This window comes from Nelumbo nucifera, chromosome 6 (assembly GCF_055504915.1).
Source record: "Nelumbo nucifera cultivar China Antique chromosome 6, China Antique-T2T, whole genome shotgun sequence".
NCBI lineage: Eukaryota > Viridiplantae > Streptophyta > Magnoliopsida > Proteales > Nelumbonaceae > Nelumbo > Nelumbo nucifera.
Window position 1 is genome coordinate 61,890,464 of NC_142654.1, and position 18,789 is coordinate 61,909,252.

The 18,789-nt window shown below is 36.4% G+C and overlaps 1 protein-coding gene across 1 annotated transcript; it reads left to right on the plus strand.

Annotated features, from left to right (window-relative positions):
• The first annotated feature begins 4,904 nt into the window (after positions 1 to 4,904).
• On the plus strand, positions 4,905 to 13,329 carry ACO1 (aconitase 1). Its single transcript, XM_010268595.3, has 20 exons — positions 4,905 to 5,181; positions 5,312 to 5,416; positions 5,535 to 5,695; positions 5,819 to 5,911; positions 6,096 to 6,281; positions 6,383 to 6,544; positions 6,802 to 6,946; positions 7,057 to 7,199; positions 7,277 to 7,333; positions 7,427 to 7,506; positions 7,644 to 7,719; positions 8,153 to 8,338; positions 9,683 to 9,750; positions 9,835 to 9,953; positions 10,098 to 10,219; positions 11,270 to 11,368; positions 11,460 to 11,939; positions 12,404 to 12,502; positions 12,596 to 12,838; positions 12,933 to 13,329. Exons 1-20 carry the CDS (start codon positions 5,178 to 5,180, stop codon positions 13,005 to 13,007), a joined length of 2,703 nt encoding a protein of 900 aa, XP_010266897.1. The 5' UTR covers positions 4,905 to 5,177; the 3' UTR covers positions 13,008 to 13,329.
• The last annotated feature ends 5,460 nt before the right edge of the window (positions 13,330 to 18,789 follow it).

Genomic DNA, 18,789 nt, shown 5'->3' on the forward strand with positions numbered 1-18,789 from the left:
GGAGGATGGAAGATGTGCCTATGGTTGTATCATGAGAAATTTCAAGGGAGAAATTATCAAAGCCAAAATGGGACTGGATCTAGTAGGAATAATATAGTAAGCACGTTCAATGAGCACTTGATAAATATTCTAACAACTATCAAAAGTGGTTTTTAATCTTTTTCAATGGTAGGCTAGGGATATTTTCAGGGACAGGCGTCAAAAAAATTTCTAAATGCTCATTGAACATGCTTACAATGTTGTGTCTACCTAATCCTGTCTGAGCTGAAATGGGCCAAATAGGCCAAATGTGGGAAACCCTTTGAACTCGATGCCAATAAACTAGTCATGATGATCCAATAACAATCGAAGATGACTCTTTAGTTACTATCAATGTGCTAAGAGATGAGATTCCACCACCTTGAAGTGTCTGTCGTTGATTGAAGATTGCAAGGAAATTGCTTAAAGACTTGCACATGAGCTTAATTATGCTCACATTTGATTTCCCACTGATCTCAAATTTTTTAGTTTTTCTTGATTTGACTGAGAGGGCCTCAATGCACGGCTCAAGTATCGTGAGGATAGTGTTGACCAATTTTGTGAGGACAAAATTAGGGCAATCAATGGGTCGGGTCTAGGTAGAATCATTCCAGAACTGATTATTAATTGTGACAAAGTCACAGATCCAGAACCGTCCCGATTAATAGTCAGGTCTACTAAAAACTATATTTATTTAAATAATAAATTTAAATTTAAAATTTGATAATATAACCTTAATAAAAATTATAGAAAAATACTGAATTATTTATATATTAATAAATTAAGCATTTTAACTAATATTATCTTATTTATTATCTATCAAATTTACCATTTTGAACATAAAATGTGATAAAAAATTATAAAGAATTAAAAAGTATTATATTTATTTAATAAAGTAATTGGTTTTGGGTCTAAATATATTCAGGACAAACAAAAACCAAAATTGACTAGGTTATTAATTGGGACAAAATCATAGAACCAAAACCGTTATAATCGATTCGGTTGGTTCAGGTCTATTGGGTAGGCCTAACCCATTGACAACCCTAGATGAAATCCAGACCCCTCAGACCTCCCTCACTCTGTAATTCTTTCGAGTTTATCAAAATGGGGAAAAGAAAAAGAAAATAAATGCATGGGATGAGGGTAACAAACAATCACGTATTCCTAGACCTGATCCAGGATCCACATCTATACCCACAACAAGTATCGTTGGTGGACTGTGGAGCCCATGTATAACCCATTCACTCATTCATAGGAATTGAGGAGAAAAATAAATGCGATCCATTCCTTAAGGCCACGTTTGTTTGAGGTGTAAAATTGAATCGGGAAAACTTTATACCTCGAATCGATTTTGCAAGCATTTGGATAAAGTGCATATTTACATGGTAAACCAGATTAAAACTCCATTTTAAATACTTTTACATAGATAATTGATGTAAAAAATACATCAAAATTATCGATGTAAAACTTACCTGTTTCTACCATTAGGGTAAAATTCCTCTCACTCTATCTCTCTTCTCCATTTTTCCATATGCTCCATCTCAACCTCTACCTTGCTTGTGGTTTCTCTCTCGTTGACACCACTCTCAGATCTCTCTCACTTGGTGGTGGCAAGGTCGGCCTTCCTGGCAACGACCTTGGCCACATCGACAGCAGAAGCTTCGAGCTTCTTTTTAGCATCCAAGGTGAAGTGATGGCAGCCACTAAAATAAATCCCCTGGCAGTCATGGTTGTCGGAGAGAAAGGTAAAGTGCACTGTGAGCCACACCACCTGCTTGTTGCTCAAATAGACTCTTAGACACCTCTGCCCCGATAGCTTTCACGTCCTCCCGCCTCATCTTATATTCCTTCGCCATTTTTTCGATCTTTGTTCCACTACTCTTTCTCTCTCACTCTCGTTTGGTGCTTTGTAGTAGAGCAGACTATGAAGCGAAGCATCGAGAAAAGAGCCAGGGTCGATAGGCTACAGGTTAGTAGACGCATCAAATGGTGAGCAATGATGCATTTGCTACAAGCTACAGGTTGTAGCAAGCTAAAGTTACAGACTACAGGTTATAGGCTAAAAGCCTATTCGAACTATATTTGGACATACTCATTAGCCAGTAGCTCAAGATGCTCAAGGTTGTAGTCCAAATTGAGAATCGTTGGATCATGATTGTTGCATCATATAGGAATGTTGCGAATTGCATAATATTGGTGTATGGTTGGAAATTTACACCGATGTCTATTCCAAATTCTGACCAAAAAAAGCATCAAAATTTACACTTGACAATCAAACATGATTGGTGTAAATATTCAAAAGCAATTGGTTCCAATTTCACTTCATCACTAAATCCGTTCATATTTTTCTATCGATATAAAATTGAATTTACACCTAAAACAAACTTGTACTGCTTTTTGGTTGGGTCACCTTATCTAAACCATCAAATTGAATCGAACCAAACTGTGATTTACTCTTCGATTTGGAACAGATTTAGAGTGGTTTGGTTCAGTTTTCTGAATTTTAGAAATCAAATTAAACCATAAACCATGAATCAAAATATATATCATATTAATATTATAATATATAATATATAATAAAATAAACTCTAAAAATACTCTCATTCTAACCAAATTGATGTTTAATAGCATACCAATTATAATGATTCAATGATTTTATAGTAACTAAAAGATAATATTTATTATTTATTCAAGCACATATATATATATATAGTTTGGACTGTCTAATTGGATTAAACCCAATACAATGGACCAATCCGTATAAAAAATTGCACCAAACCTTTAATAAAATGGCATGATTTGAAACAAATTTTCATACCAAACCAAATCGTGAATACTAGTTATTATTATTTGTAAGAGTAATTATGGGCGCCCGGTTCGGGTTGCCCCCGGTTTACAAGATGCTCAGTTTCTTTCTTCCATAGTAGAAAATAGAAAATAAAACAGCTTTGATCTTCTCATAATCTCAATATCTCATCTGAAACCAAAAGGTATGTTTCTTATCTTTTCCCTGGTTCACTCGTCGGATTAACAACTTGGAAATTGGAATCACCGGAGTCTGTACTCCGTCCGAACCAGCATCAATCAACTGTCGGACATTCCATCAGATTCGCTCGGGCCTTTGGAGTTTGGACCACTCAGTGTTTGATCCTATGACACGTGTTCTTTAAAGTAATACATTTTTTTCACACCGTAAACCAGAGCCCTGATTCTAGGGCATTGAGCAGATCATCTCGAAACCGTTGGATAAGAATAAACATGGGACCCGCACAACGTGTCTTCCGATCTCCGATTGTTGGTGGAAGGAAGCGAAAGGAAAGCAATATACGAAAACCTGAACGAGGCGGCGCTGACCGTCTAGTCCGCCTCTCTCTCCCTCTCAGAAAAGTATTTAGTTTTGAGCGGACCACGTGGTCCCCCCCTATCTCTTTCTCTCCCCAGACCCCACATGGATTCAAAGTTCAAAATCATCGTCACCCGATTCGTCACGTCTGCGCGGTCCTTATCATGAATATATTCAGTAGCCCCACAAAGGAAAATAAAATCAAGGTATCAATAATCAATTCAGACATGCACACACTCCATTGGCCCTTTCCTCATGTGTTAAAAATAAAAAATTTAAACTAATGCAATCGCCCCCCAAATTAACCTTTCTGCTAATTTATAAGTAATTTAGAAGGAGTGCAAATATAAATATGTAACGTATAAAATCTTATATTTCGTATCAAAGTTTTTAAAATTGAACCGGATAGGAAATCATTTTGGGTCTAGTTCTTGTGTTGAATGGTCTGATTGTTCGATCGGAATAGACAGCCCATTTTGACAGAAAAAATAAACAAATTAAAAAAACCAAAAACCATTTATGGGTCGAATAGTTCAACACCAAATCAATGATTTTTGGAGTAAAATGAAACTGATTCCCGATTTTCCAATCTGACCGTCTGGTCTAAGCTCGTTTTGAAAACATTGTTTTGTATGCATTTATACTATACACATTTATATTTATACTCTTTCCAAATTAAGCTTCTATGAAGTTTGTATTTGTAAATTGCTTTAAACTAAAGTAGACCCCTTTTTGTGACAAATTACAAGAAAGCCTCTCTTACAATCTTCTAACAAGAGGTGTAAAATGTCCAAACAATTCATACAGTTAATTTTTATCAAAAGCACAAAATGTTTATTTTGCAAATTTTCTTTTTATATCAATGCTACCGCAAGTTCTTTCAATCTCTTTTTTATGTTTATGAATTTGATTTACTTTTCAAATTTGTCCGTATCAATCCTCAATGGTAAAGCTCTATAACTTTAAACTATATTATTCATAAAATTTGTATTATTTTTTCTCTAAAAACCAACCTTAATAGTAACTGAATGGATAATTTAGATATTTTCCTACCTATTATGAAAGACATGTTTGCAAATGGTGCAAATGCCAGATTAGTGTTTGGCAAGAAAACGTGTATAATGAAAATAACAAATAACACAATTTTCAAGGCATGATTACATCTAAAACGAGAAATAATTTTACATCGAAAAAAAAGAAGTAAATTTGCATTCAAAGTAGTTAATGTTAGAAAAAAGTATATTTATTTGTATTTGCATGTATTACAACTAAGAAAATAAATTTATCAATGCAAAAATTAACCCAACTTTATATTTTATTTACATTGTTTTCAAAGGCAACCTATTTGCATTTATATTTTATTTTAAATGATTATTATAGCAGAAAGGGTCTAATTGCAACTATTAAAAAGTTTAGGGAGATAATTGTAGTTATCAATTTCAGGGGAGGGTTTACTTTTACAAACTGTCAAAAACTTCAGGAATGTTTAAGCAATTTACCCAAAAAAGTGTGTAAGAGATGTGTTAACCGCATCAGCCAATGTGATTAGAGCTTTTCTCTCGCATTCGTCCTTCTACTCGTCTCATTTTCTCCGCTCCTGCAACAACTCAAGCTCCCCACCTACTAATTCTATCTTACCACCCCCCCCCCATTCTTTCTTCCTTCCAATTCACCAAATCCCATTTCTAGCCCTAAGTCTCCATCCTGTTCTCCTTATCGTCATTTCTCCGACTGGAGATCACCTCTCAGTCACAGAGCTCTTCTCCGATCTTCGTCTGCGTCGTCGAACGAACGATTCGAAAGGCGGATCGCCACTATGGGTGAGTAAAGTCTTTCCTTGAAAAGAAAAAAAAAACTTTCCTCCTTTTTCTCGTCTCCATTGTTGTTATCTGATTTATTTGATTATTGAGCTGCTTCTCTAAGTTGCTGATTGGTTGATCTGTTCTATAGCTACTCGGAATGTTTACGAGAGTATCTTGAAGACACTCGAGAAACCTGGTGGTGGTGAATTCGGGAAGTACTACAGCTTGCCTGCTCTCAATGATCCGAGGATCGGTGAGTTGTTCTTTTTCTTTTTGTCTCTTCTATCAATTTTGTAGGATTGACGAGTAGATTCGATTTAGCAAAGAAGTTCTTCAAGTTTCGACTTTACCTCGAATTGGTCTTGTTTCAGACAAGCTTCCCTACTCCATTAGGATCCTTCTGGAGTCAGCGATTCGTAATTGTGACGAGTTTCAAGTTAAGGAGAAGGATGTAGAGAAAATCCTTGATTGGAAGAATACTTCTCCCAAACAGGTTGAGATTCCGTTCAAGCCTGCACGTGTGCTTCTGCAGGTGAATACTTGCAAATTTTATCTTATATGGATTCGTAGGATGTGGTTTCTCCATCTCCTTTTCACCTCGTTTTTTTTTTTTTTTTTTAATTCTGATTACTGTTTATTTTGGTTCTAATGTCAGGATTTTACTGGTGTTCCGGCTGTTGTTGATCTTGCGTGCATGAGAGATGCAATGAATAGGCTTGGCAGCGACCCGGACAAAATTAACCCGTTGGTAAGTGGCATTTCTCTTGTTCCTATCGACTATGATTGTACTTAGAAAGTGTAAATCGTTAGTAGCTCTTTTATTTTTCTGCTTTATCCGGATTCGAGTACGTGCACAGTGTGGTGACTGCTTCAACATGTATCTCTATGTACTTGACAAATAAAACTGAGACAAGAAATTGTCACGCACGCAGGTTCCTGTAGATCTTGTCATCGATCACTCAGTGCAGGTTGATGTGGCAAGATCAGAAAATGCAGTACAGGCCAATATGGAACTTGAGTTCCAGCGCAACAATGAAAGATTTGGCTTCTTGAAGTGGGGATCTAGTGCATTTCACAATATGCTTGTTGTTCCTCCAGGCTCTGGGATTGTTCATCAGGTAATACATTATTGATAGATTTTTATATCAATTTAGGTTATCTCTTCATGATTTCCACTCGTCTTTGCCAATAAAATAAGTTCATAAATTTTGATGTCTAGGTGAACCTGGAGTACCTTGGACGCGTTGTGTTTAATACAGATGGAATACTTTACCCCGATAGTGTAGTTGGAACTGATTCGCACACAACCATGATAGATGGTTTGGGTGTTGCTGGCTGGGGAGTTGGAGGAATTGAAGCAGAAGCTGCAATGCTTGGTCAGGTAAATGAGTTTGCGGTGGATTTTTATTTTATTGTTTACTAATCAAAATTGCCACTTCAGCTATAATGCTAATCACCAAGCACTTTCTTCCACTGGTTGACTTGCCAAGCATAGAAATGTTACGAATGTAATTCTGTTTTAGGGAGTTACGAGAAGCAAGTTGGAATTTTATTGGGGTATCACACTCATTATGCAATATGTAAAACTAAAAATTCTATTGGATGTGTCTTAATCTGTGCATTTTCTTCAACTTACAGCCCATGAGCATGGTTCTTCCCGGTGTTGTTGGATTTAAATTATCAGGAAAGTTAAGGAGTGGTGTAACAGCCACTGATTTGGTTCTGACAGTAACCCAAATGCTTCGGAAGCATGGAGTTGTTGGCAAATTTGTGGAGTTCTATGGTAAACATGATTATAGTTTACACGACTTCCTTTTAGCATCTTCTTTTAACTCCTATATATCTGTATTTATTACTACGTGAACTAACAAAGTAATTTATCCTTTTGTGCAGGGGAAGGGATGAGTGAACTGTCATTAGCTGATAGGGCCACAATTGCGAACATGTCTCCTGAGTATGGTGCAACCATGGGTTTCTTCCCTGTGGATCATGTCACTCTCCAGTACTTGAAACTGACAGGCAGAAGTGATGAAACTGTGAGTGGTTAATTAAAAGTATGCTCTTTGTATGTGGTGACACTTTTTATGTGCACTAAATCTTTTGAAAAATGCAGGTTTCTATGATAGAGTCCTATCTAAGGGCTAATAAGATGTTTGTGGATTACAGCCAGGTAAAATTTTGCCCCTTGTTCAATTTCCCATCTACATATTCTTATTAAGCAAGGTAAAAGGGTTCTGAGTGTAATCTTGTTTTCTGAATTCAGCCCCAGACTGAGCGGGTGTACTCCTCTTATCTGGAATTGAATCTTGAGGAGGTGGAACCCTGTGTATCAGGACCAAAGAGGTAAGAATTTCAAGATGCTTTTTCTGAGATACACTTCTTTTGTGGGCTATATTAGGAGAGTTTCCCTGTGTTCAGCCATTTCTTCGGCCTTTCCTCTTCTTTTTTGATGCAGCTTCTGAAAGCTGTACTTGTTGCAGGCCTCATGATCGAGTTCCCTTGAAAGAAATGAAAGTGGACTGGCATGCTTGCTTAGATAACAAAGTTGGATTCAAGGTAAGAAGTTTCATATTAAAAAATGAATAAGAAAAAAAAGGCTGAGATTGGCTATCATGGCTATGGGATTAGGGGCCTTGATTCTGATTGCAATTTCCATGCTGGGCCTATTCTGAAGTTGGCAAGCATATTTTTTGATATACAGGCATACCCTTATTTAGAAGATGAGAAGCAATTACAAAATCCCAAGCATACCCTTATTCAATATTTTCCTTACCACTATGATTAGTTTCTTTCTTATCAATATATCAGAAAAGGGAATGGGGTGGGTAAATGCCTGAATCCCAATGCTTTAATGTATTCCCTCACTAACTAGTAGAAGCCTGAGCTAGAGCAATTAACATCTCCAAAATTTAGATGCAAAAGATCTTTGTAGTGTATTTAAGTATTGTCTGTGTGTTTACATGCTTACATTCTTCACATGATATTACAGGGGTTTGCAATACCTAAAGATTCTCAAAGTAAAGTTGTGGAGTTCTCATTCCATGAAACACCGGCACAGCTTAAACATGGTGATGTTGTCATAGCAGCCATCACCAGTTGTACCAATACTTCAAATCCTAGTGTGATGCTTGGTGCTGCTTTGGTTGCAAAGAAGGCTTGCGAACTAGGACTGGAGGTTACTTTCTTGTCTTTGTTTTCCTCTTCTTGCATTTTGTTAGAGAACTGCAAGCTGCATCAACGTCATTTTAGCTGCACAAATGTAGTACTACCTTGACTATTTGTGGCAATTTCCACACCAGTGCATCACCAAATGGAAGAAGACCTAAAGAACTTTTGTTCATTTGTTTTGTTTTTTGATTTTTATTTTATATTACCATCACTGAACCATGTGCCATTAAACAACTGGAGATAAATGCAAACAAATAAAGATTGAAAATAGCTTTGTGCCCAAGTAAGTCAACTAACCTAGATGATGTTTAGTTTTCCAAGGTAACCTTATATGGATACTGACCAACTAGATTCTGATGCAGTTAGTATGTCACTCAATTGACTAGTTAATGATTAGTTGATGCTTTGATAAGATTGATGGTATCTGATTCTGTTGTTAGGGGAAATATGCACTAGCATATTTTCAGTTGGGAGCCCAACCAGATGAAACATTTATGACTAGTTCCGAGATGTAATGCATCTTATTAGATGTTGCCATGAGGTGTACCATGCACCATTGTTATATGGTAGTAAAAGCCTTGTCTTAGTTATTTCCTTTCTTGTGTTCAATTCTATCCTCTGGTAATTCCTTTAAATCCATTCTAAATAACCCTAATTTTGTCTTCATTCATCTCTTATTAATTGTATAAGAATCTCTTCATTCTTTTTCTTCTACTCCAAGTTGAATGTATGGGCACTTGAAATCGAAAATTCTTGATCTCATCTGTACTATTCCAGTCAAGCCCTCCACATGCAATACACATGGAGAACTTCATAATCCTTTTTTTTTAAAAACTGCAAACTAAATCATAATTATTCATTACAAATGGTGGAACAAAAGGGTGGACTTTTAGAGTCTAAAGAGATAAGGCTGGGGGAACATTATAAATTATAGCATATACTTTGCTATTTTCTTTCAGGGCAAAATTGTTACACAAATTTATCTGGAAAGTCTATTATTATACTAACAAATAATAAAGTATTTATTGTCATGGACAAGTATATTGAGAAGAATAAATAATAACATCACTGATTTGGATATGCAAAATTATCCTTGAGAAATCAGGATGTAATCATGTAACTACTTGCCTAACATTGCTTTTGATATTAGGTAGTTAGATAATCACATAATAATCTATGTTCCCTCTGCATGTAAGTTGTTAAGAGTTAAAACTACAAATAAAATGGATCAGAGGCCTGTTGAAACCTTAATTGAATGAGTTATTAAAGTCATCTTCAGTTTTGGAATGTCTCTTCATTCTTTTTCCTAGTAGTCTGCTGTGGTTCTAATCTTCAATTTGTTCTATATCAGGTTAAGCCATGGATCAAAACAAGTCTTGCTCCAGGTTCTGGAGTTGTTACTAAATATTTGCAAAAGAGGTCCTCTATTTGAGTTTACAAATGCTCTATTGCGTTTTTGTTCTTCCAGTGATATAGCCCTAATCCGGGTCTTGCCTTTTGCAGTGGATTGCAAAATCATTTGAATCAGCTAGGTTTTCATATTGTTGGTTATGGATGCACTACATGCATTGGGAATTCCGGAGACATTGATGAGTCAGTGGCATCAGCAATATCTGAAAATGGTAAACTGTCACTTTATTTTCTCTTTAAAACTGCTTTAATAAAAATTTTCTTTCCCCCTCCTCTCTGAGTATATTTTCTCAAATTACCAATCAATAAAGTATATGCTTTCTCAAATATGGTCTTTCTTTTTGGTTAAATTTCAGACATAGTTGCTGCGGCTGTCTTGTCTGGAAATAGGAATTTTGAGGGCCGTGTGCATCCCCTAACAAGGGCAAACTATCTTGCTTCCCCTCCCCTTGTGGTGGCATATGCTCTTGCTGGCACGGTATGTGATTGAAATTCATACATGATAAATTTATATATTATGATACTTGGGTACCTAAACATGAGCAGTCTACCTGTCTCAAGATGAGAAAATGCCAATGTTGATACCAGATATTATTTCAATACAGTATTAATCTTAACACCTAGCAATTTCCACTGTTTGGGGTTGCCACCAAAAACATGTAGTTTGCAATTTTAATGAATATTATTACTGTATGGTGCTTTGCAGATACTAGACTCTTCATTTCATTTGATGGGATATGAGTATTCAAATACATTAAGTGGTTTAAAAACCTAGAAAAAAGGCACAGACACAGTATTAGGCTATTAGCATGCCATATAGGAGGATAATTATATCTGTATTCTTCCTTATGTTTTGAGAAGAATGTATCTATAGGGTTTCCAATGGCGGCCTATAATAATATCTAGTCCCCCCAGTTTTTTTTTTATTTTTTTACATATTAAGGTTCCGTTTAGATAAACTTCAGGATTTGTGCCTTCAAAATCAAAAGGCACAAAGCCCCAATATAGGCTTTGTGCTCCAGAGCTTAAGAATGTTTTGGCTTCAGATTATGGTGTTTCTAAAGCATTTCTTACCAAATGCTCAAGACACTTTTTTGGCTCAATTTTATTTTTCACAGCCCAAAGCTAAAAAACAAAAGCTTATCCAAACAGAGCCTTACAAACTCCTTTTGGATAATTGATTAGAAGATCTATCTATTAACAACTTGAAGCAGCCTATTTGGTATATTGATTGAATCATTTTTCATAATTTACCGATACATCTTTGGTCTACCAATTGGATTTTTATACATGTCTCCTATTAATGTCAGTTTAGATGCACACAAGTGTATATTTGTCTATGTGTGCATTACTCCATCTAATTGATTAGCTAACTGACATTTTCTTTTTTTTTTTGCTGATGTGCAACTTCTTTTATGATTAACTACTTGGGTAGAAGTCTGATGAGTTCCATCTTCATTTTGTTGTTGTTGTTGTTGTAGTGGCAGTGGTTGCTATTGGCCTGTAACTTATGTGGAATTTTTTGCAGGTTGATATTGATTTTGAGACAGAACCTATAGGGACGGGAAAGGATGGGAAGAAAGTATTCTTCAGGGATATCTGGCCATCGAGTGAAGAAGTAGCAAATGTGAGCTAGCCAAAGTTCATTGATATGAAATTTAGCAGTATCTAATCATTGATTGGAGCATTTATCCCATTTATTTTGTATTTTTCCTCAGGTTGTGCAATCTAGTGTCTTGCCAGACATGTTTAAGGCTACATATGAAGCAATCACGAAAGGAAATCCAATGTGGAATCTGTTATCTGTGCCATCAAGCACTCTTTATACATGGGATCCATCATCAACTTATATTCATGAGCCTCCTTATTTTAAGGACATGACAATGTCCCCTCCTGGCCCACATGGAGTGAAGGATGCCTACTGCTTGCTCAATTTTGGTGACAGCATCACAACTGATCACATCTCACCTGCTGGCAGCATCCACAAAGACAGTCCTGCAGCCAAGTACCTCATGGAACGGGGGGTTGATAGGAGAGACTTCAATTCTTATGGCAGTCGTCGTGGTAATGATGAGGTGATGGCTAGAGGTACTTTTGCCAATATTCGCCTTGTAAACAAACTATTGAAGGGAGAAGTTGGACCTAAAACAATTCACATTCCCACGGGGGAGAAAATATCTGTGTTTGATGCTGCCATGGTAATAACTTCTCATCCTACTTTCACATTTCATATGATTTGTAGCAACAAGATGCCTATGGATTAGTAGTATCATGATGTGCTAGCTGTAATATCTAAAATACAGGATACACCCATGTAGACATGTTGTGCCATCCTGGTGAACATGTTGGAATGGATGTCAATTTGGATAGGCATACTTGATATATCTTCCATGTTGTCAAAGCACACCAGAATGGACATTTGTGATGATCCACTGTTTGCCAGATTCTTGTGACCCTTTAAAAGATGTCATAGATTGTACAATGAGGCCATTTGATCTTTTCATTTTATTTTATTGTATTGATAAAGATCAGGATATTTACATCCGTCGTATGTGATTGTGCTTTTCATGAATGACGAATCAAGTTCCCTGGCTTAATTATTGGCTTGTAATTGAATTGTATTATTATTTACAAATCTTTATTTTCTTTTCCCCTTCAACAGAGGTACAAGAGTGAGGGACAAGATACCATTATTTTGGCTGGAGCTGAGTATGGAAGTGGGAGCTCTCGTGATTGGGCTGCCAAGGGCCCAATGCTTTTGGTATATCTATAAAAGTGCCTCTTCTCTGTTTTTCCTGTTTTCTAGCTCACGTCTAGATTTGATAATAATGCATTAAATTGCCATTCAACTCAGGGTGTTAAAGCAGTGATTGCCAAAAGCTTTGAGCGGATTCATCGCAGTAACCTTGTGGGAATGGGCATCATTCCACTGTGTTTCAAGCCTGGAGAAGATGCTGAGACTCTTGGCTTGACTGGGCATGAGCGCTACAGCATCAACCTACCAAGTAATGTAAGTGAAATAAGGCCTGGTCAGGATGTCACTGTTGTGACAGACAGCGGAAAATCATTCACGTGCACAGTCCGTTTCGATACAGAGGTAGACTAACAACACTATCAAGCTTCTCCTGTCAGTAAGATTCAGTTATTTTCGTTCAATTTTCACTTGGCTGCAATGTTCTCTTTTGATGCAGGTGGAACTGGCATATTTCGATCATGGAGGCATTTTGCCATATGTTATTAGGAACTTGATTAATGCGAGGCATTAGATCAACATCATTTTCCCCTGCAGTTTGCTACAGGGTGGACTCAGTCTTGGATTCTCCACACCTCATTGGCAAGAATGGGTAATCTCTTCTTATTTGAGCTATGCTTATAAAATGTGATATGACGCTCCCAAGTGACTTCATCTATTGAGTGTTTTTAGTTATCATAGGCTTGTCAAGTTTATGGACTTTCCAAGTGAGCCAGCTAAGCTGGCATTGTCTTTTCTTTTTCATTTTTTTCCTAGCCAATGTCTCAGAAATCATTTGTCACCTGACTTGCCATTCTTTATAAGCTCCAAATTGGATAAACTCGTTAAGAGAGAAATTATTGGAGAATGCAAATGTGTACTAAAGGCTCAGTTTGGAAGGTGTACAAATACAAATTTGTAGAGTACAAATAAAATGTAAGGTTTTGTACTGTGCATATTTGTATTTGTACTCCTTCCAAACTGAGCCAAAAGAGCCTCGTCTTCTCAGAATTTGTTCTATAAATGCGTCCTCACTGTTTCTCTTTGGTCTCAACATTTTGAGTCTCTCATGATGCGGCAGGAACAGTAATTTCCTTGACTCATTACTTTGTGGGAGATGCTGGAGCAATTGAATTTGGGTATACTGTCTGCCTGTCTGGAGTTTGGTTTATGCAACCATAAATATCTTACGGGTTATTATCTTAAACTCCCCTTCACTTGTCTAACGTTGTCTCTAATTTGCCGAATTTTTTATACCTCTAGACACTTCTATTTTTAACATACATTCCTTCCGTCATGTTGGTGGTCATAACTCATAACTGTAATGGTTTCCATGAGCCATTTTATAAGTTATAGGTTTTCCTACCTTTCCCTTCCCTTCCCTACCTTTTCTTTCAAGCGAAATACAACTTGAAGGATAGGGCTAGAATTTTTTTTTTGGTAATTAAGCATTTTTATTAAAAAGCCAAACAAGTGAACAACTAAGAAGAAAATAAAAGCTGAACGCTATCTTCTGCACTCAAATTTGAATTGTTCGTGACAGCAGCAACCGATAGCCACCTTGGGAGGGCAGCCACTTCAAAATTTCCAAGAACTTTCTTATTCACTAGATGGGCTGCTGAGTTGGCCAGACGAGAGGACCAAGAGAACTTGAAACCTTTACCTGAAGACAGACAGAACGTTTTTTACACAAAAACCAAATGTCTGGATGGAAATCAGTTGATTCCCTGTTGAGGTTTTTAATTAACAGTTGATTATCAGATTTAAAAACTACATGACGCAAACCGTTCGACACAACCAAGTTAACAGCTTCAAAAAGGACCTTGGCTTATGCAACAAGCGGATTTGTGGCATGGCATGAGCCACCTTTAACACCCCACCGATAGCCGAAGTGATCCCTAATTAAACAGCCAAAATAAGCTTTCCTACTGTTCCGAAAACCAGTATCAACATTAACCTTAGCAAAGCCCCTCTTTGGAGGGGTCCATCTAGGGGCAACATCTGGAGGCTGATTATGGAGCTCCCATTTTCCTGATTTCACTTGCTAGTTCTGAAATGTCTCCTCTATAGACCTGTGAATGGAAGCTATAGGGCAAAGGATTAGAATCATCTTTCTCAAAATAAATCTGATTTCCGTCTTTCTAAATTTCCCACAAGCAAATAGTTAATTTAAGTTATTTAACAAAAAGATTTTTATTGGACTTTGCTATAACTTTGCCAGCAAATCAGACATTGAAAGTAAGCTCCTTATCATCAATAGAAGGTCTAATACCTACACCAATACCCAACCCAGCCAGGTGTACCTGGCTTTATCACAATGAAAGAGAGCATTTATAACTGTTTATTCATTACAAGAGCATCTTAAACACAGGAAAATTAACAGCATCTCTCTTGAACAAGTTACTATTAACAGTAAGGCCATTCAGCAAACCCCACCACAGAAAGGTCTTGCCAAACCAGATTCCAAGACTTTCTATTATATTCAGGATGAGTTTATCCTTGTCATTTTGAGGGAAGATTCGGATATGTAGTAAGCTGATTTAACCAAAAATTTTCCTTTTGCATCCCCAAACCATACAAACACATCATCCCAATCATTAGAGGAGAGGTCAATTTCCAAAATCTTTTCAGCTTCAATTGGTTGGAACAAACTACGTATTCTTGGTCTGTCCCACTCTTAGTTTCAAGAATAATAAGATCAATCACTTGAGAAATTACAGCAGGGTCTAACATAGAGTCAAAAGGCTTGAAGCACTCAAGACCTGGAATGCAAAGGTCTTTCCGAATATCAATTCCAACCCCTTTCAACTTTTCAAATCATTCCTTTCTTTATGATTTCTCTCCCTTTATTACATGATTATGACATCATTGCATTTTTGTAATTTGTTTTTTATATTATGTTGTTTTATAAAAACGTATATAATAAAAATGGTTGAAGAAAATGTTTGTGTTTTTGTTTTTCTTTGTATAGACTTTTACTTCTTTTTTTTTCCTGTTGATAATTTGTAAACCGTACAGACTTATGGGTAATCAAATCATATTCTGATATCCATCATCCTTGACGGATTTGAATTCAAATTAATCTTTGTGAGATCCATTAAATCATTTGATCAGATAGGATTAACATTATTGGATAAGATTCAGATATACCCCTATCTGAATACGATCCGATCCATTTGCATCTATAACAAGTTGGGCGGGTTAGGCCTAATTTAAGCTCAACCAGGTTTGACCCTAAGAATTAGGCCTATGGTTCAGGCTCAAGCCTAATCTGTCTAATTCAGGCCTAATTGTACTGAAACTTGATGCACTTGGACTGGGCTTGGACTGGGGGCCGGGCCCATGTTGTTAAATCATCCCATACTATAATTTGGCATAAATGTATATGTTTATGCATGTATATATGCGAATATGTCTCTATTTGTATATAGTTGGATTGGGCTCAAATTACCTAAAGGCTAAGTTCAGTCCCAATATAAAAAATAGAAAAAGGCCAAACTTTTGGACCCACCCAAACCCAAGGACCGAAAATCCAAACCTAGCTTGTCTTAAATCACAATCTAAGTCAATCTAGGCTCGAGTTGGGTTCACCTACGTAGACCCCTATGGGCCGTTGACCACTACTTAGATGGAAAATAGTGTTTTTTACTAGTTAGTTTAACTTTCTATTCTATGCTTTTACCTTTTAAAAAAAAAATTATTTTACTTGATGGTGTGCGATCTGGTGCTTCCTATTGGAAGACAGCTTGGGCGTCAGGTAGATTAGGTTGGTTGGCTGAGTTGCAAAGAGACAGTAGTCAGAGTACTTGGGATGGGCACTTCGATGCTTAACTCATCGAAGAGCTTTAAGAGAGCTAGAATGTGAGAGAGTTAGAGAATTGTGAGAGATAAATCACGTATACCTTCTCTGATCAATGGGACACCTTTATATAGGCATAGGTTGTCGTGGACTTGACGTAGTGCATCCAAGATCTCCAGGAGGATGTGGCTTACTGGTCTACCTCGTTCGGAGGTGGTTTCACGCTCGGAGATTACTTTTGCATAAAGCAATAGAGCTTATTTGGTTGCCTCCAAAGTAGGCGGGGCAGGAGTCAACTCCGTCGATGAGGCGACATGATCCAGGAGGATTCGGAGACGATAACCCACAGGTAATGGAGGTCGGCCACCATGTCATGCAGGCCGCTAATTGGGCCTCAGTTAGGTCGGTGGCGAGAGGTCGCCCCTAAGATCGCTAACCTGACCTTGTCAAGATCTCCGCAGGTCGGCCCTACTAAGGTGGTGCCATGATAATTAAGGCATGTGAGGTGTGCCTGAGGTGTATCCAAAGTCGTTGCTTGCGTGGCGCTAAGGTGTCATGCATCGATTCTGGAATGCCACGTGTCGTGATATCATTGGAGGGCCAAATCACCCCTCCTCATTACCCATTTGGGCTAAAAGGTTGAACCATTAATGCACCACTTGAGTGGGAAAATGGTTTTGTTTTGGGTAGTTTTTAAATTTTGTATTTCATTTTGATGATTAATAAATATTTTTTCTTATTTATCATGCTTAATTTTAATATGATAAATATATAATATTAGAGATGTTTTAAAAAATTTCACTTTTTTTGTTTTTTTATTTTTTATAATTTTATTTATTTTTAATTTTTTATTATTTAACTATGACACCATAGGCTGACCCATTTAATGTAATGATTTAATTACTTACTTGCCATCTAAATTGAATGATGGTTTTGTTTTCATGTCAATTTTAAATACATAGATTTTGTATTATTAACATTATTGGATATTAATTTAATTATTTTAATTTATTAGTGAGAAATCAAAATACTTCGATATGATCATAGGGAACGAGAGCTAACACTTTAAGTACAGGACTTACAAAAATCCTTTATAAAGTCCAATTGCATTGGAACTACTTTTTAACAGCCTTTTTATTTTAATCAATAGAGGCAATTTAAAAAGGGATGCCATGTTTTAGTGAAATTTCTCAAAAAAATAAATGTTAAAATGGCACATAACTTATCAAATTGAGATTTGGTTCCTTTAATCATTGTTTCCTATCATATATTTATAATTAATTTTTCTGTGCGTAATTTTTGTTCCGTTCGAATGGAGGAAAACTTACACATGCATGACTTCTAATGATTATTACAATTTTTCTGTTCGTAACCTCCATCGTTCTCATTGAAGTTCTCTGTGATCATACCATTATCTTTTGATGATGAATTGAAGCTACTGTCTATCATTTTGAACTTTTAGATGAGAAGAGCTTTTACATTAAGACTACGTTTGGCACTAAGGTTAGATCGGTCATTAGACATTATCAACACTGCAAATATATTTAAAATAATACAAAATACAAGATTTTACACTTTACATATTTGTATTTGTACTTCTTCCAAATTGAACCTAAGGCTCTGTTTGTTTGTAATACAAATGCTAAATTGGAGTATTTATGTATTGCGGTTTGCGTTTGTGGGCATTTATTTGACATGTAAAAAAGTAATGATTATCAGATAAAAAATGTATGTTCCGACATTTTTGTATTCTTAAAAAAAAGCATTACTGCACCTATATTTTGGATACAATTTTGTATTCTTTTGATGATCAATTTTTGAACCAAAATTGAGGCATTGGAGCATAAGGTAGTTAGAGCATTTAAGGATGGGGCCCACACTTAGCACCGATTTCAAACAAACAAAATGAGTGCAAAAATGATTTAAAATCCGAACCGTATTTACATTCATGAACCAAAAATGATTTAAAATCCGAACCGTATTTACATTCATGAATAAATATACAGTGTACATATTTATGTTTGCATTGCAATCAAATGTAGCTTAAGTATCAATATTACCCTCATGATTCTACGTACCACAAAACCATGCACCAATGCTGCAAAAACAATTACTACCACCGATAGAACATTTCCATTTGTTAATGTTTTCATCATAATTGCGCATATATATATATATATACACTAAAGTAGCCATTATAGTCAATGTTTTTGTTAACCATAATGACCAAAATACCTCTCTATCAACAAATTAACCATAAGACCCTCTAATGAAAATTAACCAAAATGCCCATAAAAGGTACAACAACCAACACCATAGTAGCTAATGGGTCCCAATTAATACTGAGTTGATCAAAATGCCTAACAGCCAAACTGGACCAGACGATTGAATTGGAAAAGGGGAAACTAGTCGCCTAATTGGTTCTGTTTCACCTTAAAATTGCTTTTTAGCCAAAAACATTTGATTTGGTCAACGAGTTGTTGATCTAGGTGGTTAAATCATTGAATTCCCGGCCCAA

Coding starts and splice junctions, on each gene's coding strand:
- ACO1 (XM_010268595.3), top strand. Junction 11,369..11,459: donor CGAGTGAAGAAGTAGCAAAT/GTGAGCTAGCCA, acceptor ATTTTTCCTCAG/GTTGTGCAATCTAGTGTCTT. Junction 12,839..12,932: donor CAGTCCGTTTCGATACAGAG/GTAGACTAACAA, acceptor CTTTTGATGCAG/GTGGAACTGGCATATTTCGA.